At 52.7% G+C, this 21,708-nt stretch overlaps 7 protein-coding genes across 7 annotated transcripts; all 7 read right to left on the bottom strand.

The window, feature by feature from the left end:
* Positions 1–3,966: 3,966 nt before the first annotated feature.
* JKF63_00577 (uncharacterized protein) lies at positions 3,967–6,240 on the bottom strand (the record flags this gene model as incomplete). Its single annotated transcript, XM_067896628.1, has 1 exon — positions 3,967–6,240. One exon carries the CDS (start codon positions 6,238–6,240, stop codon positions 3,967–3,969), a length of 2,274 nt encoding a protein of 757 aa, XP_067752785.1.
* Positions 6,241–7,519: 1,279 nt separating this feature from the next.
* Positions 7,520–8,044, bottom strand: JKF63_00578 (uncharacterized protein; the record flags this gene model as incomplete). The annotated part of the gene is made up of 1 exon (XM_067896629.1): positions 7,520–8,044. The coding sequence occupies one exon, from the start codon at positions 8,042–8,044 to the stop codon at positions 7,520–7,522; it is 525 nt and encodes a 174-aa protein (XP_067752786.1).
* A 580-nt stretch (positions 8,045–8,624) lies between these two features.
* JKF63_00579 (uncharacterized protein) lies at positions 8,625–10,790 on the bottom strand (the record flags this gene model as incomplete). The annotated part of the gene is made up of 1 exon (XM_067896630.1): positions 8,625–10,790. The coding sequence occupies one exon, from the start codon at positions 10,788–10,790 to the stop codon at positions 8,625–8,627; it is 2,166 nt and encodes a 721-aa protein (XP_067752787.1).
* A 2,086-nt stretch (positions 10,791–12,876) lies between these two features.
* Positions 12,877–14,391, bottom strand: JKF63_00580 (uncharacterized protein; the record flags this gene model as incomplete). The annotated part of the gene is made up of 1 exon (XM_067896631.1): positions 12,877–14,391. One exon carries the CDS (start codon positions 14,389–14,391, stop codon positions 12,877–12,879), a length of 1,515 nt encoding a protein of 504 aa, XP_067752788.1.
* A 577-nt stretch (positions 14,392–14,968) lies between these two features.
* On the bottom strand, positions 14,969–15,982 carry JKF63_00581 (uncharacterized protein; the record flags this gene model as incomplete). The annotated part of the gene is made up of 1 exon (XM_067896632.1): positions 14,969–15,982. One exon carries the CDS (start codon positions 15,980–15,982, stop codon positions 14,969–14,971), a length of 1,014 nt encoding a protein of 337 aa, XP_067752789.1.
* Positions 15,983–16,459: 477 nt separating this feature from the next.
* JKF63_00582 (uncharacterized protein) lies at positions 16,460–17,806 on the bottom strand (the record flags this gene model as incomplete). The annotated part of the gene is made up of 1 exon (XM_067896633.1): positions 16,460–17,806. The coding sequence occupies one exon, from the start codon at positions 17,804–17,806 to the stop codon at positions 16,460–16,462; it is 1,347 nt and encodes a 448-aa protein (XP_067752790.1).
* Positions 17,807–18,145: 339 nt separating this feature from the next.
* JKF63_00583 (uncharacterized protein) lies at positions 18,146–19,519 on the bottom strand (the record flags this gene model as incomplete). Its single annotated transcript, XM_067896634.1, has 1 exon — positions 18,146–19,519. The coding sequence occupies one exon, from the start codon at positions 19,517–19,519 to the stop codon at positions 18,146–18,148; it is 1,374 nt and encodes a 457-aa protein (XP_067752791.1).
* Between the last annotated feature and the right edge of the window lie 2,189 nt (positions 19,520–21,708).

Raw genomic sequence — 21,708 nt, forward strand, 5'->3', positions numbered from 1 at the left:
ACAACCCACTGCTTTCAAGTGTGTGCTTCGACACTCCTCCCTAGTCAAACAAGCTGCAGCACGTCGAAGCACCCATGACAACTTTCTACGCCGATCCATCGTGAGACTATGATCAGGTATCTCTGCCCCTTTAAAAGAGCGCACACACCGTCAAGTTACAATCCAGTCCCCCTCTCTGTCCTCTCACCTCGCCCATTTTAGCAGAGCGTCCATTCAGCCATACAACATGAGCTGAGGCCCTGGCCTACTAGCCTCTCCACAGCCCAATCGCGTGGGGCGCGAAGCAACGCTAGACACGCGCGGGGTCAATGCCCGCTCACTCACCTCGGCACCGCGCCCGCCTCAAGCCCTGCCCACACACAGTCTCGCAGGCCGCCTCCATCATGCCGGTCGCCACGGGGCGCATCCCTCAGGGCGCCAAGGCTCCCCCCACACCAGCAGGCAGCGAGCGCCGGCAGTGTTGCACTCGAGTCGCCTCGACACATCGCCTACCATAGAGGGGTGGCACAGGCGCGTGCACGGCTGCGAGTCGCTCCGGTCTGACGCTGACCAGAGCACCACCGCGGACAGTAGTGGCGATGAACTGCTCTGACCTCTCCCTACGCCGTCGGTGCTACACACTGTCACCACCAGACATTGTTTTGGCATTGGCAAGAGAATACAGACGGCACGGCTCCTCTGCTGGGTGGGTACTACACCCCGACACCACATTAAGGTGCCCACCCCCTCTCCCCCCCCGCAAAAAAGAAAAACTGCCACTCATCAGAGCAGGTGTATGGGGAGAAAGGAAATATGGAGAAGAAAAAAAAGAGGAACCAACAAAGAGGGGGGCGAAGGAGAGTGAACACACAAAGCAAACAAAGCTGGGCAGACCACAATTTTGAAGTAGAGCAACGACTAAACAAGGTGGAGAGGAGTTTTTTCGTTTTTCTACACCCACCACCACCCCCAAAGTTAAGCGTGAAGAACTTGACAGAAGTAACGTGCGTTCCTCGGCGGTCGTCTGCCGTCTGGCGATGCGCTTTCCCGACGCCGGGACACTTCACGTTCATCAAACTCACTTTGGATTCCCGCTTCCTTCGGTGTCACCTCTGCCTTGAGCCCTTCCACTTCCTCTCCCCCCGCTGGCATACCCCACAGCCGGTGAACTGGTCTGTAAAAAAGATACTAGTGAAAAAAACATTCTCTGGAAAGCAATGAGTGCAACAAACTGAAGGGTTCTCCATCGAAATTAACATGTGATCCCCTACCTCTGTAATGTAGCAGATTGAGTGGGAGGGGAGCATTACCCCCTTCGAGAGGCGGGATTCCAGTAACGAACCTTTTTGTTTTTTTTTTCGCTGCACTTGACTGTCAGGAATCTGACCCAACTATCTTCCAAGGCAAGCGCTCACAGTGATATCTTCTGACAAGGTGATTAAACCCGAAAAGCATACAGTTGGAAAAGGGAGAGCCGGCTGCTCAAAGATAAAGCATCACGCAAGTGGTTCCGCCCTCACCAGTGAGTGAAAACTACAAGCTGGACCTAAAAGAGGGGAGGAAACCTCCCCGAAAGAGACGAGCACTGAGCACACCCCTGTTACAGAAAACACCACAAACGGATATTTCTTCCACGTAGCTCCACGTAGTGTCAAGGGGGGGGGGGGAACAGAAGTGCATGTGCTGCGGATTCCATGGCAAATAGGCGGAAGCTGATGAAAAAAATGCAAAAGGAAACGACAAAAAAAAAAGTGGGGTCCATGACCTCGAAGTGGGGTCCATGACCTCGAAGTGACAAAAAGTGGGCTTTCCCAGCGTGCACAGGACCCAATTTGAGAAATAAATCTACTCCGCGGAGGGAAGTAGGAATAAACAAGGCGAGACCACTGTCAGTGAGACAGGCCCGAGGTGCACCTCGATCAAAGGCAATCAAGTCGCACAAAATAAGAGACGAACATGAGCAGAATTTCCCACAAATATGTTCATCTCCAAATTATCCTCTTTACTTGGTGAAGCAAAGTCAAGCAGACAAGCAATGGAAAGTGTCCAGGGTGAGAGTGGGTAGGTCTCAATTTGTTTTTGCTGGCATGCTGTCTTCATACAGAGATAAACCTGCACTGGTCACAGAATGGTGCCGCGCACCTGAAAAGTATTCCAAACGTCAATAAGAGGATAGAAACAAAAAAAAAGTGTTACCGAGCTTGAAGAACGGATCGCGTGAGTCCTGAGACTGAAGCTCGTGGCCGTGGGATGAATATTAGATCGACTTCTTGGCATAGATAACTGAGTGCCAGTCCGTGAGACCAAGAACATTTGGGCACTCCTCAATTGGCCATCATTGGTGTCCATTTCGAAAAGAAAACAGAAATGACAGCTCTTGGCCACACCCTACGAGAACAATATGCCACACGCTGCCCACCTATTTTTGCGAGGTGAGTTCATTTGCTCAACAGCACTTCCTTATGCAGACACTACACTCCTCATCCAGACGTCAATGAAACGAAGCTACAGGAAGACTCCAGCCGAGCAGGCAAAACCCAACACACCAAGCCCACATTCCCAAACAGTCACTTGAAACATGCACTTCTCAGCTGTCTGCTATTGTGTCTTGGAATATATACGTGAGCATCCCACTATATCGCTGGAAAGTCGTATGTACACAGGCACGGCGCCCCCCCCCCACCACCACCACCACCGCAGGTGCCGCAGCTGAACCCCACGCGATATCCTCGTCGCACGAGAAAAACCCGTCCTGGCGTTGAGCCAGGCCATGGGCCGATCCATGGTGGCTCCCAGCAAGCCCCCGCGCCCCCTCCCCCCACGCGCGCCGCGCAATCATTGTCAGGCCGACATGGGCCCACAGCATTCCTTGATCCAAACGGGCAACGACAAGGGACATGGCGCTCGAGGGCGGGTCGGGGGGTGGTACGCGGCGCGGCTGGTGGGGAACTGACCCCCACGCATGCCGGATGAGCCCAAACAAAAAAAAAATGACCGGCCTCGCGCGAGTTAGCCCTTTCCTGCGGCCGCCCCGGGCCGCTGTAAGCAACAATACAGCCCGGACACTTGTCCGCGTTGGGGCTGGGTGGCTCCACGGCGGTACCCGGCTGATTCTCGCCACGTTTCCGGCACCCGTGCCTCATCAGCCCCATCGGGTCGCACGCGGGGAGGAGGGGGATGCACAACAGCGCTCGCAGCGTGCTGGGCGCCACGGCACCTGCACCGCATGCTTTTCGTCAAGTATTGTCTTTTCGATCCGCGTCGTGCACATCCACCCCCCACCCCTGGGGAGGGGAAAGGGGGCGAGCACGTGAGAACAGCCACGCCCGTGTTTGACTGTGCCTCCCCTGGCGCGATTGTCTTGACTGTGGCTCCATTTTCCGGTAGTATTTCGTCACTGCTCGCCGCGGGAGTGGCAGGCATGGGGAGCACACAGCCCTCCGCCACAGCACCCGCGAGCGCTGCGTTCGCAATTACGCACCACGGCCGCACCCTACTTGGTGTATCTGTCGGTCTCTGTGCCAAACGACCCGCCCACGGTGAGGCTCCATGGCATAACACGGGGGTCGGTGCCTGCATGCGGTGACCCTTTCTTCACCAGGAGAGTCCGCCAGAAAGAGATGTGTTGAAGCATGCCCGCCAACGCCGCACATGAGCGGAGGGGTCCGTGCAGATTTCCACAAGACGCGACGCCGGACACATACTCGCATAAATGCTGACCAAGCAGTCTCGCAACACAGCGGTCGAGCGAGAAACCCCCACCCCCGCTCGGAGAAGGCAAGGCAGACTCCTCGTGTGGTGGGAAAATTGCGGATGGGTGCGGCACAGCAGCACATTGGAGAAGAGGATCCGTAGAAAGGCCTACTTGAAGAAGTCGCTCTTGTATGAAAGACAAAAAAAGGAGGTGTAGCACGGGAAGCCACAGCCGACCAAACTGGACACCGATACGTTGATTCTTCTGCATAGAAGCATGCTATTTATGGCCCCCTACTTCTTTCGATACGTTGCGAACTCCAGGACGCGGATGTCGGCTGTGCTCTCCGTTTTTGGAATGGCCACGGGGATCGAAACAACTTCACCAACCTGTTCTACAACGTCACCTCCACCCAGTAGCTCGAAGATCTTGCTTTGATGGCTTTCCTTGCTCCCGATGAGGCGGTCTGTCAAGTACTTGCTGTCCTTCTTGTCAACGTCGTCAGTGCCTTTTGTGAGGTTGTCCCTGTCGTAGTCGCCACCGATCACGAGGAGGCCACCTTTCACGACACGGCTGAGGAGGTGGGCGGGAACAACACTGGGGCGGTAGCTGCGCTCCAGGCCATTCCAACAGACCACTAGCGAGAAGTCCGAGAGGTGAGAGCGCATGTTTGTGGGGTCTGCCTGGAAGAATGTGGCGCGCTCGCGGGTCGGCCCCCATGGAAAGTTCTCGCTCTTCACTGTGCGAACAGCTCGCTCACCGTTAGCAGCGATCTCGACACTGTACTGGCACTCGCCGCGCTCGAGAATCGCGAAGCCAGGGATCAGATGCCGCGCCGTATAGTCGACACCAACAACCTGCTGAAAAGACGTTGTTAGCTCAAATGTGACACGGCCCCCGCCGCACGCAATGTCCATCGCTCTCCTCGCTGGCACTGTAGCGTTTTCCGCAAACATCCGCTTGGCGTACTCGGCGATTGCGACGCAGCCGTTCGGCAAGCCCTGGAACGAGTCGCGGAAGCAGGTATCGGTGATGATGTCAACCTCGGGATCGAGACCAATACCACTGCACTTACTTAGAGGCTGTCGCACCTCGGGTCCCTCCACGTAGCGCAAGCCGATGTACTGGAAGAAGTGCCGGCGGAAAGCAAAACGAGCGTCGCGGGTGGCCTCGTTGCCAGTGCTCGCCCACGTGCCCCCCTTCATGCACGCATGCCGACCATCGAATGTTGGAAGCGAGAAGTCGTCATAAAAGGGCTGAACCCGAAAGCCGGGGTAGGGGTAGACGGCAGTCTCGCAATGCTGCCACACGTTGCCGACCACATCGTACAAGTCGCCATGTTGAAACTTGTTCACAGGGCAACTGCTCTGGTAGTGCTCAAGACTGATGTTACCAGGCGCTCTTTCACCCCACTCCGGCTGGTCCTTGCCAACGTACCGGTCAAACAGGAGCGTCCACTCCTCCTCAGTCAGCATGCGCACTTTCTTGCCGAGCTGCTCACTCTTGAAAGAACAGAAAGCGTGAGCCTCGAGGTTGTTGAGCTCGCACGGCCAGTCCCATGGCAAATCGATCAGCTCAGTCTGAAGACGCAGCAAATAGCCGCTCGAGGAGGTTTCGTCTGGCACCCAGAACCACGGGTGCAGCGGTTTCTTCCACTGCACCCACCTCCATCCCTCTTCGTCCCAGTACCGCTGCACATTGTACCCGTCTGCCTTCATGAACGCGAAAAACTCAGCGTTGGAAACGACATACTTGCTCGCTTTGAACGGCGCCACCTCTACTACGTTGTGGCCGTTTGAGTAGTCGCAGTCCCAGCCGTACAGACGCGAGTTTGGCATTCGGCCCATCTGTACTTTGCCACCCGCTATGGGGACAAGCTCGTTGATTGGGGCCCGAGTGTTCGCATCAGGGCAGCGCTGCCAGAAGTCAGCCATGGCTGTAGAAACGTATTTCATTGGCAACTCACGGACGTGCACAGATACTGTCTCGAAGTGAATGCGCTCGTGTTCGGCTCCCATGAGCATCAGCCACCAGAATGCGTTGGCGTCATTCTGGGTGCTGTTTGCCAGTGTCAGAGGCATCACCAGGGGAAACTTGCCACTCGACATAAGCTGGTCAAGTCGGTCACGAACCTGGCGACGGTACTCGCATACCGTCTCCACACTAGGCCAGGAGTAGTGCTCTTCATTCAAATCATCCCAGCTCATTTCGTCAACACCGATGGCGCACATATTCTCGAGGGTCGGGTTGATGCGCTCTACAAGCCCTGCCATGCACAGTTTGTTGATATAAAAACACGCAGTGTGGCCATAGTAAAAGATCATCGGATGACGCAGCTTATGAATGGGCGGCACGAAGAAGGACTCCTCACATGAAAGGCTCTCGAACATCTTCTCCAACAGCTCCATCGTGTTGTGGAAGTAATTGCGGATCTCCTCCATCTTAGCCACCGGATCGCCGCCGTCGACCGTCGGCGAGCGCTGAAGAAACAGGCTGCGAGGGGTTGCAAGGTTGAAGCGCTCCTCGGCCTCTCGGCCGCAGTAGTGTTTCAGATGCACTGCCCTCATTATTCCTTGACTCGTGCAACGAAAATACCACCGTGCGTAAAACAGATTATATATGAAAATAAAGTCGATTGTAGTAGTAGTCTGAAGAACAGGAAAGGGGATTTCAAAACATCCACACCACAAACCACGATTCGCAGTGTCCGGTAAGAAGAGAAAATGAGCAGAAACGTTTCGTGAAAAAAAAGAAAATACTCGACAATGAAGGTAAGAGGAGAAACCGCCCCGTGAGGGAGGGAACTAGACGAGGTAGAAAGTGATCAGCAGGGGTAAGAGAGAGAGAGTGAGTGAGTGAGTGATGTCAAAAAAATAAGCAGGATGCATTCCAATTCATTTCTCCCCTTCCCCCAAAAAAATTACTCCTCCCCCCCCTCTCTCTGACTGGCGATTTTTCCATTTCTGTGCGGAAGCGCATACCAAACCCGATACCCTACCTCCCTCTCTCTGTTGATACCCCCCCCTGCAGCTGCCACCGGCAAAACCGTCAGTGAGATTTCGATTCTCTTTCAGACTTTATTGGGTAGCGCTACTAACGAAAACGTAGACTGGTGTATTTCTCACCCTCTCCCCACCCACCATTTCCCCGCCACCCAAGGGTCTCTGTCGTTGTGGGTCATCAAGGGGAGGGGGAGGAGGAAGCAGGTCAGTGGAGTGGCGGAAAGCACTATGAATCACTGATCATCATATCGCCCTCCAGTCATCGCCCCATCCCACCCACCCCTCCCCCTCCCCACCTCTGCCCACACTCCTGCCACAAAGCGTTCTTGAAAAGAGGGAGTGATAAGCATACCAACGTCCACTGAGATAGACGTTAGTATCACGCAGAGGCGACCTGATGTGGAAGGGAAGAGCGTGAGATGAGAACAGGAGGCACAGAAACAAATATAAAGGGCGGTAATAGGAAAAGTTCGAGCAGAGAGGAAAAGAAAATCGCGGTTTTCGGGTATAGGTCACGGGGCATTTGCCGAGGTTAAAACGAAAGAGGCCACTATTCGATGTGCGCGAGAAAGCACACATCACAAACATCTCAAGAGGCGTGAGATTATCTGTCGAGGCGCAAAATAGCGTCAAGATGCACGCGGTGGTCCACAGGCAAACCCCCAGTCGCCAAAAGTGTATTTTCGGGAGAGTGGCACTGTCCGGGCCTTCAGCAGCAGCGACATCAATGTACCGATAAGACTTTGCGCAAAAGAAAGGAAGAACTCTTGACTCGTCCGCACGACTCTGGAGGGAGTCACACGTGAAAAAAAAAGAGGGGCCATTTGGCGGTGAAGCGCACCTGTTACGAGAAGAATACGTGCAGCAGTGCGTGAAGCTCACTCAACTCCGTAGATAGTAGATTCTTGCGGGCGTCTAGAGAGATCGATGAATCAGTTTGTGTGAACTTGGTGGAATGACTAATCAGTTCTGCGGGCAATGTGTCTTGAAGTGTGGCGAAGGGCACGATGACAGAGCCAGTAACACAGGAAACACTGTGCGAGCTAGGCTCTGGCTTCTCAATCGCGCATTGAAGCTTCATCGGTTGAGTTGATTCCTTCGACGTGCTGCCGGTTTCCTCCGTTGTACAGTTATTTAATGCGTTGCGCTGGCCAAACTTCGCCAACAGTGCCGAGCTCCGTTTCACCAGGACAGTGTAGTCGCTATCGCCCTCAAACCCCACCTCTTCAGCAGATGTGGAAGAGGTAACCCGCTTGCTGCTGTGCGCGTATTGCGCCCCACATCCCGAAATCGCAGCACATTCATCTTCGCTTACTTTGGCTGCTGCCTCTGAAGCGTCGCCTCTGTATCGTTTTCTTGTAAGGTCCATTCTGCACTGTCGGTTTTGGTGAGTGTATATATATATGTATATGTGGAAGGACAACGAGTGCCTTGACGTGGGGTAGCGCTGCCCCTCAAAAAAAAAAAAGAATGGATGCCTTTCAGTCTAGAGAATATCGAGCGTTTGGGTTGGGGGAAGGGGGGGAGCAGCAGCGAGGTCTCCTCTCAAGAAAATGTCAGTGGCCTCCGCAAAAAAAAAAAGCAGCCGAGACACAATCGGTCTCGAGGGAGCGGGAAGAAATTCAAGCTGATGCACCACGGCAAACGGTTTAGAGGACGTGCAAACTTCAGTAGGGAAAGCAAACTGCAAAGCACCGCACACCCTCAGTGATGGCACCGTGGTACACTTGACATCGCCTCCTCCACACCAGATCCCCACAAGTGAGAGGATCACCAATCCCTCTGGTGCAAGGAATCAGGAGGGAGTCGGGAAGCGTTGCTCTGTTTTCATGGTTCCTCAAAGTCGAAAAAAGGTTGCTTTGTGGACATCTCATCCCCCTTTGAGTGTATTCCACGCACACCGGTCAAATAAAGATAAGCACAGAACAGCAGAACGGGCTGCAAACGCACTACACAGCCCTCGATGACCACAGGACAAGAAGGAGTCCCATCATAAAAGTCCCTGAAAGGGAGAGAATCAAAGCGGATGACGCAACAGAATCATTCTCCAGGCCTTCCACGGCAAGGTAGTCGTCGCCGGTGTAGCAGTAGGAAGTATTCCCAGCCCCGTCACACTGGAATGTTTTGCCGTGCAGCCATGTGTGGATCACGGCACCGTAGCCCCACCGCACAAAGCTAAGGACTCCAAGAAGAGGCGGAAGTGTGCGCAGGTTCAGGAGAAACCCGGAGAAGATGATGCTGTACCCAAAGTAGGCGTAAGAGACCCATGTCACCCACCGCTGTGAGGGAAGCAAAACCACCAAGTACTGAAACACAGCGTGGGTGCAGCTGACAAGGCCAACCAGTAGGGCCAGCGAATAAGAGGAGCGCAGCACGAAGAGTGCAAATGGTAGGAAAAGAACCAGGTAGATGGTGCGGATGAGCACGACGCGGACTCCCAGACAGACGATAAAGCTCAGCGGCCCATAGAGTTCTCGCTTACGGTGACTAATAGCAACGTGGAGTTGTTCACGTGCGCTCTCGATCGTCGCTAGGTTCGAAAGAAAAACGAGCACAAACGCCACAAAAACGAGCCCGCGGATGTTGTACATACCACCTTGATTCTCTGGCTGCGAGTACACTGTGAGGGTGAGAACTATCAATCCAACGGAAAGGAACGCAACGCCCATCAACAGCTCAGCGTCCACTGCGATCTGCTTGAGTGTGCAGGTGAGCAAAACACCAAAGCGCCAGAAGGAACTTGGCTGCGCACGGGGTAAGCAAGGCAGGGTGCGCGCGGTAACAAGACCTTGAGTTGTCGCTGAGTCCAGCAATGAAAGGAGATCCGTATGCACCGATGAATCGAAGTACTTGGCGGCGTAAAACATCGTGTGCGACTCGCTCTCCGCCCACTCCACTGACAAGTCTACCAGATCTCCGCTCGTCGCCACTTCGACCACTGCGCCACTGGAGAATGTGCCGCTTTCAGCCGCACGGTGGTAAAGCGGCGGCGGCGGTGTGCCGTCCAAGTCGTTCAGCTGGAATAAGCGCGACGTCAGACGCGGTGGCGTGCACAGAGCTGAGTACAAACGACTTTCTGGCCCCCCAACACACCTTTGTGAGGAGGAGCTATGCTCAGAAGGGGGAGCAGATGACACGTGAAAAACCTGCGGGTCCTGCCCCATAACGTGTGCCTCCGCCCCAGGACTTAGCAGTCCCTTCCAAAGGGGCTGTGGCACGTGCTTGGGTATGCGAAGGCAGTTGAAATACGCTAGAGCGTCTTCACACTTCCCGGAGAAAAGCACCACACCCCCGGCACCAAAGAGGAGGAGTGTGTGGGCGGCGCTGTGCAAGGGCATGGGCATGGATCGCGTACTGAGAACCACAGTTTTCATCACGATCCCGCAGAGTCGGGAGAGAAGCCGTGTGCATTCGTTTTGCTCTATCAAACTCATAGCGTCAAAAGGATAGGAAAAGAGCAGCACAGGTGAGTCCAGTACGAGCTCAAGTGCAACCTGCAACCGAAACTTCTCCAACCGTGAGAGATCTGCGACCTTTTTGTTGAGATCAAGACTGACAAAACGAGCCGCGGCAAACACCAACTCTTGCATCCAACTGCACGGCTCCTCGCGGTGCAGACGCACCACAAACCGCAAATTGTCCTCAACTGAGAGGAGAGGGATGAAGAGAGACTCCACATCGACGTAGGCGATGAGGCGCAGTCGAGTTTGTGCGTCGACGGCTTCACCTCCAACCCAAATATTCCCCGAGACAGGCGTGCCTCGTCCTGCTATTACCGTCATCAGCGAGGACGCAGCAACACCGTCCACGTCAGCGACCACGTGTAGCCTTCCTCGTCCGAAATAGGCGGACACCGACTGGCAGCAAATACGACCGCGACTCCGATTGCGATAGCGACACCGCAACCAGGGTCTTTGGACCACGGCAACGTTGCGCACTGCTACATCAGTGCCATGGGAACGAAACACAGAACGATAGTAGTGGCTCATATATTGCTTTTGTATTTTGGTGTCGTGGACTTTTTCGGTGCCATTCCGCTCATGCCATTGCCCGTCGGGAGGTGCATAGGAGGGACATGCAGGGTCACCCATTAGCGGTGTGCTCTCATCTATCATTTACACATATGAGTGGATACGACTGAGGACAGAAAAGGGAAAAAGTGGAAGTGATCGAAAGGGGGCATGCTACTAACGTGCAGTAAGGTCTCCCTTGCCGCTGAGAAAAAAATTGACATCCAAGTAACTGGAATGATCTCCGCCTTAATCGTCGATGCATACGTACAGAAAGACACGGCGACTATCGTGTAGCCAAAAAACTACATCCAAGATGACGCCCCGCTTGTGCTACACCTCAGCTGTGACTTTCGCAAACGGTGAAAATCAAGTCTTAGAGGTGAGTCAAGGGGTTAGCGTGGTGCCTTCACCTAAACTCATTTGTTGTTGTTTGTAAATATGAAGAGATGTGGTTAAAGACGCAACATGGTGCGCCTCAGGCAGCGCACAACAAAAAGAGGGCCCTCAGTGTTACACCATCTGCGCGGTCCTCTCCCCCTCCGTTGCACGCCCATTCCCCCCTTTCTTTGTCACCCCCCCCACTCACCACCGCGTTCAAAGCGCGCTAGGAAGAAGCAATACGGCAACTTATCACTCATGGAAACAACAAAACGAAGATCCGCAGTGAAAAAAACATAATGATGAGAGGCACAGAGACACGCAGACTTGCGAAGTGGGGCGCTGCAGTCGCCTCCAGCATTTTGCCCTACTTGCGTATGAGGCTCACCCAGCATACAGGACGCGAAACTTCTGTTTTTTTCAGTGGAAATGAGGAGAGGGGCGGTGGAAAGAAGTAAAGGGGAAGGGAGACAGCCTCATCGACTTCGCGGAACACTTCAAAGAAAGCGCCACGAAAAAAAAAAGGAGGGGATATAACTGTGGCGAGGGAAAGTCGCAACCCAAAGTCCCCATTTCTCATCGACTCCTCAAGGAAGAAGGGGAACAAAAAAAAACGTCTCTTCAGAGCCATGAGATGTGCGCGACGCGCGGTGCAGTGAAGCCAAGGCGCGAAGCAAAGATGAAAAAAACAAGGGCAAAGGAGTGGAGGAGACACGTGAGATGCCTCCACTACACGTCGCGTCAAGAGACCTCACTGCAGGCACGCTGTCTGTGCGCGTCCCTGTACTGGTCATCGCTGCTCAGCTATGTTCACCCCTCCGTCAGTAACCCTCACAAAGGGCGTTGAAGAGACAAGAAGAGAGCCGAAAAGGGCCGCCGCACGGTTGGAAACGGCGTCGCAAAGTCAGCAAGTGCAACGCACTTGTTCGACCAACTTCAGATTGAAGGGGGGGATGGGGGCAATAAAAAAAAAGAATGAAGATGCTTCAGCGCGCCAAATACATTGTACTTCCGGACGCACAAAGTGGAGCAAGGCTTGCTTCTCGAAACTACACACGCAAACCTCCATCACCGCTGTCGCAACCACCAAATCTCACAGCTTTACAACTGAGGCTCATCGTTTGTCGTGTTCACTTGGGACCGGTAAGAGTCATCCGGTTTCTGCCCATGACACTGTCTGTAGCTGCCAGAACCGTACTAGGACATCATATCCACAAAAATGTATATATCAAGCAGTGCCAAGGTGTGTCCAGGTCCGAGCTCAGACCCCTCCCCCCCTCCTAGAAAAAAAAATGTGTCACACAAAGTGTATACACGACGCTCTCGGGAGTCGACATACATACATTCACGCACACACACACACACACGCACACACACACACACACACACACCAATCACATCAACGTCACCTCCACTATAAACAGCAAAAAAAAGGGAAGTGGCGAAGCAAGACATTGGTGACGCGAAAAGAGCAAAGGGAAAAAAGAAAGGCGAGAAAAGGGCGAAACAGTGAAGTAATGGGGGCCTTTGCGTGCTCAGTCTTCGACTTTTCCCCCGTTTATCTTTATTCGGCTGATAGTAGAGGAAGAGGAAGCTCTAAGAAAAAGAGCACACGAAAAAAAAAGTATCACACCCACATGTTATCACATGAGATTAAGTTGGTCGAGCTGGTGTGACGGAAAAGCCATTTGGCATAGGTGCCAAAAAGACGACAAAGCGACGACGAAAACCAAAAGACATTTCCTGTGTTGGTTCTTGTGCAAAGTAGATGTGTGCCCCTGTCGGGGAATTAGTGCCTACATGTGTGACATCACCTCTTGCCAGACGGTGCCGTCTCCATGGACTTACTTTCCTCCCTTGTGGGTGTGCTCTTCGACTTCTCTTCTGCTGCCTTCGGCACCGGAGACGGCCTCACCGCCTTTCGGCAGCGTGCACCAATACCCAGAAGAGCTTTCTCTGTGATGGGCTTCGAGCCGGCGCCGTAGTCGAACGCGTCAAACAATGTCGACACAACATGACTAGAGTTGTGGGTCTCTTGACCGATGTACTCGATGACGTCGGACACCACTACACTCTCCTCTGGAAGCTTCTTCTCACTCAGCTTTTCGAACATCTTTTTCACATTTTCCTCCGTGAGATAAGTGCCGACGGCTTCCTGTAGGCCCTCGAAGCCAATATCAGAGTCACTCTTCTCAGCAGAAGAAGTAATCTTTTCAATCTTCTCCACAAGCTTGTCTGCGCTGTTGGGCTCATCGCTAATAGAGGACACCGTGCCAACCGTCTCGCAGAACGCTTCGAGACTCGCACGAACCGTCTCCGGTAGATTCTGAATACCTAAAAGTTGGCGCCGTTGCTCAACTGGCAAGTTGTTCATCGACTTGCGAATGCTATACCGGGTTGGCTTGATCCACCAGAGCGTGTTGTACGGGACACTGCCATCCTGCGCCAGAGAGTTCCACCACTCCAACTGTACTCGAAGGGTTTCAGTTCCTTCGGTCCACCGCATGCCACGTGTTTGGTTGGCTTTGACAAGCTCGTCATTGTTCATGCCGTCAAGCCCCTCAAGGCGGATGAGCCGGTCATCCTCACGAACCTCATGGTAACGGCGGATAATCGAGCGCCGCATAATAGGGGAGAGCACGCGTGTGGGGAGGAGGGAATGGTACCACTTGTAGACGCCAACAGACCGACCGAGACCAACTACAATATTGTCCGGGACCTTGAAGACACTAAATGGCCCATCACGGTCAAAGTACGGCGCCACCAACCGAATGTCTTTGGGGGCAATTGAGTCACCCATAACGGCACGTCGGATCACCTCCTGCTGCTCCTTGTCAAACGTGGTCAACGCAGTAGCAGACAAGTAGTCCATTGCGCGCTGACGAGCACGCAGTGTCTTCATTGCGTCGCTGTATAGGCGGTTGCGCCCCTGAGATTCCGACTCGAACGTCGACGGAATAAGACCAGGGAACATCTTCAATGCGACCGGCAAAAGAAGCTCGGCAAACGGAACGACAATGAAGAAGCTAAACGGTACCAGTCGCAATAGATCCTTGGTTGAGCTCTCCAGGAGAAGTCGCTCGCGTCTCGTGAGAGCGACGCCTTTCTTCAGCTGACGCGAGTACTTCCAGGCCAAGCGTGTGTTGATGAAGAAAAGTCGAAATCCATGATACACGTGGCGCAGGCCCTCGTAGACGACACCCATGTAGTATTTCACCTTTGGTGGTGACTTCTTCGCGGTTAGCTGGGCGGCCGCGCCCGATACCTTTGTTGTCGACTTAGCCACCTGCGCATGGGCACGGCGCACAAGGGTACTACGCAGCATTTGTCTGCCAACCACTGTCCAGCAGAGGTTTCACTGATTAGAAAAGTGCAGGCAAACAAGACAGCGGTGGTACACACTATCTCGATGAGACTAAATACGATATATAGGCAAGAAGATGTATGCGACTATGAGCAATACTGCGAAAGTGTAATGTGCTTTCCTGTGTGTGTATGTTCTGGAGCCGTCGCGATAAAAGCAACACCCAATAAGTGAGGACGAGAGTTGAGGATTCAAGTGAAATGGCCTCCTCATCAAAATAAAGCATGACAGGGGCAGAGCCGGCAGGCACCGCTCGGCACTGCAACCACCTTTGTCTGCGGCGCACCTAAGCAGGCACTCGGTTCCAGGGCTACGCCGCGCATTCTTTGGGGGGGGGGGGGTCGCCTGATTTTTGTGCCCGAACAAAGCCGTGAAGGTCCTTCAGCCTCTCAGTGATATTGGTGAGTGGCTTCTAGTTTTGTCATCGAGCCATTTTTTTTCTCCAGTTGATGACGCCCAAAAACGAAAAAAAAGTGAGAAAATAGCACCGCACTCGCAAACATGATCTATCGCGCGTGGAAATCGTGCCTTAGTATCCTTACGCTTCCTTCTTTTCTTTCAATTTTGCAGCTGTCTCGCCCTTTGCCACCACCACCTTCTCAAACCCAAAAAGATCCAAAACAGCTTCGTAGGCAAACTTCAAGAGAGATGGCTCCTCTGTAGGCGATTCATCCTCCGCCGGTTTTTCACAAGTAGGAGGAAAGACACTCAGAATATCAAAGTTCCATGCTGCTTTGATATCCCCGTTGTACACGACGAGTGCAGAGAAAGTCACTAGAAGCCATGGTACAATAAACAAGAGCGCCGGCTGGCCGTGCTGGAAGATCATCATCACGACCATGGTATTCACAAGGCTCAGGGTGTACGCAATTATCGCCGTGACGAAGTACACACTCCCCCTTTTGACGTAATCCTTCGAGAACACGAGAGTTTGGCAGATGAAAAGACCAGGCACGATGATGTCGCCGAGGCCCAGTAGGCTCTTCTTGGACCAGTCGCCAAAAATCGTCTGCGGAAACACGATTTTCATTGGCCCCTCAATGCCGGTCGCCACGATCAACATCACGTCCGACCCAAACACCCAGAATATGTCGTAAAAGAAGAGACCCAGTAGCAGAACGAAAGACGTTGCAAACCCATGCACGGGCAGTAGCTCAAGAGTGGTGACAGCCATGGAAAAGGCCAGCACGTTCATTGCTATCCAGCTGTGATAAAAAAGGCTGGCGAATACCGTTAACACACAAGCCAATCCAGTGAGAACGTTGGGTTTGACGTACCCTTTTACAAATGAATGAAGAGCGAACATGCCAACAAGGCTAAGATAAAAAGAAATCAGGACATTAAAGAATTCCTTTGGAATAAAGCGCAAGGAAACATAGATCGAAAACAGCACGACAGAGCCATTCAAGGGCATGAACAGCGCATCGTCGGTTTGGAGTGCAACATCAGACTTCCCCTTCATGACCATCTTCCTACACCGCTGCGCACTTAGCCCCACTGCGCCGACTGCGCACGTGATCAAAAACGCAAGAGCAATGTAAACTTGTGACATCTCGGCTCTGATATCCCATAAACAACTGGGGAGTAAATAGCGCACTATGCTTAGCACAACCTATAAAAGGCTAGGAAATTTGAAGAACTAGGGCGAGCACAAATGAAGAATAGGAAAGAGGAGAGAGTAATTCAGAGGTCAAACCAAGAGTCCTTCCATGTGTGTGCCTTGCTGTTAAGGCCAGATAGCACTTCGCTACAGCGGAAGGTCTTATTTCGAGCGCCGGACATAAAAATGCACAGGCCTTTGGGCCTTCATCACTTTCAAGGCGTCACATGCAGCTCAGATAGCCACAACCCCACTGTTCTTAAAAGAAAAAGGGAACTACAACCTCTTGTTCCCTGTTATACTGTTGAGAGGAAGTTTGTGTTTATTTTTTTTTGTTTTTTTAAGGTGGATAGTTCAGTGCTGTTGCCAATCAATGGTGGGGTATTGTATGATGACTGGTTTACCGTCACTCCATGCATGACGATACTCTCAATTAACCCGCCTCCTCTTGGGTGGAGGCAGCTCGCGCCCATACCTCTCTCTCTGCTCCTTTTCCAGTGCTAAGCGTCTTAGAGATCCTCGGTGACGCTTGGACCTGATATGCACCTCCATCTGGCCACGTCCGTAGACTAGGATATTGCATATCTTGCACTGCTCTTGGTGAACTGGCTCCCGAGAAGCCAGTGGCTGCTTTAAAGGAAACAACGCTTCAAGAAGTGGCTCCGTCGACACCCCTAAAAGAGAATTCAAGGTCCTTTGAACAGAAGGCAAAATGTCCACGCTCTCCTGTGCCCATAGCACTACAAAGTGAGTCGGCATCTCCTTTAAGGTAGAAGAGTGCAGTAGTGGAAGAAGGCGGTTTTGAATCCATCGCTCCTGCTGCCGGGCATAACGGTGAGTATTAGACTTGATTTGTGCAACTGCACTCTCACAATCACTGCTAGTTATCAGTGACGGATTACGGATAGAAAAGTACTGGGTAAACTCTTTGCAGCCAATGGCGTCAGAGAGACCATTACGTGGAAGCCTCCCGCTTCTTTTTTGCCAAAATGCTTTTACTTCCTCCAGCATCCCGCGTTGAAGCATCGCGTCAACGCGCCTATTGAGAAAGTCGTCTAAAGCCGCGCGCTCCATGCGGACCCAAATAATGAAAAGTGCACTTCTATCGAATCGCAGTGTTGATCCTTGGGTACTGAAGATTGTCGATGGCGCCTTCCCAGTGGCAGCATAGATCTCAAGAAGCCTCTTAATGCGACGGCGATCATTGGGGTGATATCGTAACGCCACCTCAGCATCGACTGCGTGCAGTCGCTCCCACAAGCTGTCCTCGGTGTCTGAATCAGAACACGGAGTGGAGGACTCACCATCGTAGACAAGCGATCCACGGAATAGTAGAGCCTGGGCGTAATAGCAGGATCCACCACAGATTATTACAGCGGCATCTGTGTGTCGCTGAAAGAAGCCAGTTATGAAAGACGCCACTATGCGTTCGTATGAGTGAACATTAAAAGGGGCATTGCCCGGGAGCTGCATCCGCGCCTCATGGCAAAACTCGCGTTGTTCTGCATAACCGCAGTCGTCGTCCGATAAAATGGAGCCGTCACTGCTCAGAAATCCTAAGCAAACGTGGGTCACTCCATCAACATCCTCTACCGAGGGTTTGTTGGTCGTAATTGGGAGATCAGCGTAGCACTGATAAACATCACAGTTAATTACAACAACATCCTTGTAACTGTGAACGCGCCGCAGTTCTTGAGCAAGGTGAACAGCCACCTTCGACTTGCCACTTCCAGTAGATCCAATAACAAAAAAAACGGGGTGGCTCACGGTCGGCATGGCACATCTTGAACCGGCAAGTAGAGAAGTTCGTAAATCGCTTAAAAAAGATACAGATAGAAAAAAAACAGGAAATATTTTTATTGGGAATTATGGTGGCGAGATAAATACAAGCCCATACAAGCATTAGTTTCTAACCTCTCTCTCCTCCTATCAAGCATGATGTCGCTGGCGGACCTTTTTTCCGATCACAAGCAGAAGAAGTGTTTCTCCCCTCCCCCCCCCCCTCCCCAGCAACCAGTCTGTAGTTCTCGCACTTAATGCCAGAGAGATTCCTGAGTTCTACCACTATTATTTTTCCTTGTGTTATGTCCCACCGAGACATCTGCTGCTCTTACTTTAAAAAGAAAAAAATAACCGCTGTGGTTGCGCCTCATCTGGTTGATCAGTTCCACCGCATGCCAACCTTTCTGTGGGGTCACCCTGTATTTCACCACCAGACTCCCTCGGTACGCTCCTTGCTGAGCGCTGTGGCCATCCTTTGTTTTCTTCTTGTAGCTCCCCATTTGTATCCGTTGATGTCTCCATTTCACTTTCCTTCAATGGATCTCCGCAGGGATAGTTCCAGCGGGCAAAGAACGGAATTCGTATAATGTCCGTCAAATTGTAGAGTAAGATACCACCAACAATAATAACATAGGACACAAAAAACAGCTTCTTGGGGTATACCTTGAAAACGGTGACATTCCAGATAATGGCATAAACGCTGACAGTCAGCAAAGATAGATTTGAAAAAGCTGCACTAGAAACAATGAACATGACCGGCATGAAGGTGTAAACCAGCAACATCGTGGCACCGAACACCATCTGAAAAAGCCAGTCTTGTCCCGTCCAAGAGCTACGTTTCGGCTCAAACGTTTTCCACTCCGCGGCGAAAAACTGTAACGTCGCGAAAAGCAAGGCAAACGATGACATCATTCCCAAGTTCTCCACAACCGGTATCCAAACGGGGACATTGGGGTAATCGTCTTTCACATTCATCATCTCTTCATCCGAAAGCGTGCCGGTAGGCTTGTGAGTATCGACCTGAGGTGATGTCATTGTAGCGGCATCACTCGTCTCATCACTCCTATTTCCACAGCAGCAGTTGAAGATTAACGCTGGCTTTGATGGCTTCACAAACCACTCTGTCAACACGTTGCTTGTTGCGTACAACATGCTTGAAATCAAGCACAAGATATCGCCAAGAACTTCTTTGTCCCCGCGTTCGCTACGGGAAAGACCATCGGCGTCAAGTGCAATGAGAAACACCAAGCCCCCGATCGCGATCACCCCACCAGCAACGTGAGTGACGGCAAATTTCATTCGCAGCAGGAAAAAACTCAGCACCAGAACGCATGGCAGAGTGAAGCAACTAAGTAGCTGAACGGAAATCAGATTAGTGTACTGATAGGCAAGGACGACAACGTAGTTCGCCTCGAGATCGATCACAGCGAGAATGGCATACTTCCACCACCGATTGAGAAACCTAAAGTCGGAGAATCGTTGACCTCGGTACTTGTATAATACAAGGAGGAACGCTGGAAAGTAAAACGTGAAAATGAATGCGTAAGCCGTGACGGATTGGAGCACGGGATAGCTTGCATCGTTGTTAACAAGCTTTGTAGTTGAGACGCCTGTGATAGAAATCAAGAACGCAAGAGCCTGTCCTAGGACTATCCTCTTGACCATTTCAATCGCTGTCACAAATCTGGGACTGACACGTGCCATCATGTTGGCCCTTTAGAATCTACGGTGAGTGTTTGCAAGACCTTGATTATTAGCCTTTGCTTTATATAAATATATACGACGAGGAAAGAATAAACCGGAAGTTCCACGAAAGAATAGTTGAGAGAGTGGCAGTCACCTTCTTCGGAAGCCACAGGCAGCTCATCTAGCATTCACAGCAATACGAATCCTTGCTGGGAGTACCCAAAACTTCAGTAGGCCACATCTGTCAGTACTGTCCGTGTCCCATTCGTCTCTGGAGACTGAAGGGGCATCTTTTTTGATCTTGGAGCTCAGGAAAAGAAGGTCAAAAATGTCTGAATACAACTTCAAACCACAGACCGAGGCAATCCCCTTCTCCCAACCCGTCCACTTAAGCGGGAGAGGGATCACACCCTTTCCAATCAAGCCACGAAATCACAAAGGAAGCACAGCCCACCAAACATTCACATGCATAAGAGTCATAGCCACGTTTTGCCAATGCCTATCCACAGCACCGATTACCCCATCAGGCTTCTACGCCTCAAGACCCCCCCCGGTGAGGGGAAAACACCCTGGCTGCCAGCCAGCCCCCCCCCCCCCACTATCACCCCCCAAACCTTAGACCAAGCGCAGCGTTCAGAACGAATTCGATCGGTTCCATCCACGCAGCAATGCGACCGCTTCTGCACCTCAGCAACATGCATGTCGCATAGCTATTTCCAGCGCACCCTCATCCTCAAATAGACTTCGGAATCCTGAACCCTGCGCCTGGCCCGAACCTTTGCCAAACGATGCCGTGAGAATGCGCCCCCGCCAAAGCAAACAAAAAAAAACAGTCGCCCCGAGAACTATAAATCGGTTATCTCAACAGCGCAAAATATTTTTTGTAGCAGACCGCATGGAACGCCGAACACAACAGCGCTCGATTGAAAAAGAAAATGGATTCTGCACTTTTTTTGGCACCTAGCAAGCCGCCCCCCCCCCTTTCGGCACTACAAATGGGAAGCCCAACCCCCACAAAACCTCAAACAGGACCATCGGCCACCGCCTGCCCTGGCACTCAAAACGCCCGGCGGCCGCGAACAAGGCCCAGGCGGTGGATTATTAAATCCGGCCCCCCCGCGGAGCCTTTCAAAAAGGACGACCCCCAAGCCCCCAGGACACCGGGCCCAAGGGAAACGGAGACGACCAGCACGGAAAACCCCCCCAGAAGCCCCCCTTTTCGAAATCTTACAATTCAAAAAGTTCGCACCGCCCCCCAAGGCGCCCAATCGCAGCGAGACATGCGTGGCCGATGCCCTCAAGAATCCGGAAATCAGCCACGCACACACACACACACCACCGAGAAAAGACGAAAAACCCCATTCCAAAACCACGTTGCCACCCCACCTTCTTATCATCATGTGGAAACACGAATTCATCCACGCGACCACACCAAATCCCATGAGGTGAACAAGTATGAAAAGATTTTACCCGACGAATCGACTCACAGGAAGATTCCCCCTCGTGAAAAAAGGCACCTGGACCGCATTGACTAATACCCACGGCGCTCACCTCCCCCAGCTCTGCCACGACCCCCCGCCGTGACACTCAACCCGATTAGCCTGACGAAACAAATTTGTCAGTACCCCTACGACTTCCAGAATTTCGAGACATTTCTTCTGAACCACGAATCCCAACAGCTCTTTCCTGATGCCCCCAAAACTGCCCCAGCTTCTCAACACGTCCGCCGGATTATACCCGTCACCCAAAAAACAACCAACACACCCATTCGCCTGCGGGCGCCGGAAGAGGCCGCCGGCGTAACGTGGCTCCCAGCAAGCCCCCGCGCCCCCTCCCCCCACGCGCGCCGCGCAATCATTGTCAGGCCGACATGGGCCCACAGCATGCCTTGATCCAAACGGGCAACGACAAGGGACCTGGCGCTCGAGGGCGGGTCGGGGGGTGGTACGCGGCGCGGCTGGTGGGGAACTGACCCCCACGCATGCCGGATGAGCCCAAACAAAAAAAATGACCGGCCTCGCGCGAGTTAGCCCTCTCCTGCGGCCGCCCCGGGCCGCTGTAAGCAACAATACAGCCCGGACACTTGTCCGCGTTGGGGCTGGGTGGCTCCACGGCGGTACCCGGCTGATTCTCGCCACGTTTCCGGCACCCGTGCCTCATCAGCCCCATCGGGTCGCACGCGGGGAGGAGGGGAATGCACAACAGCGCTC

The sequence above is a fragment of the Porcisia hertigi genome, chromosome 36 (assembly GCF_017918235.1).
Source record: "Porcisia hertigi strain C119 chromosome 36, whole genome shotgun sequence".
Classification (NCBI taxonomy): domain Eukaryota; phylum Euglenozoa; class Kinetoplastea; order Trypanosomatida; family Trypanosomatidae; genus Porcisia; species Porcisia hertigi.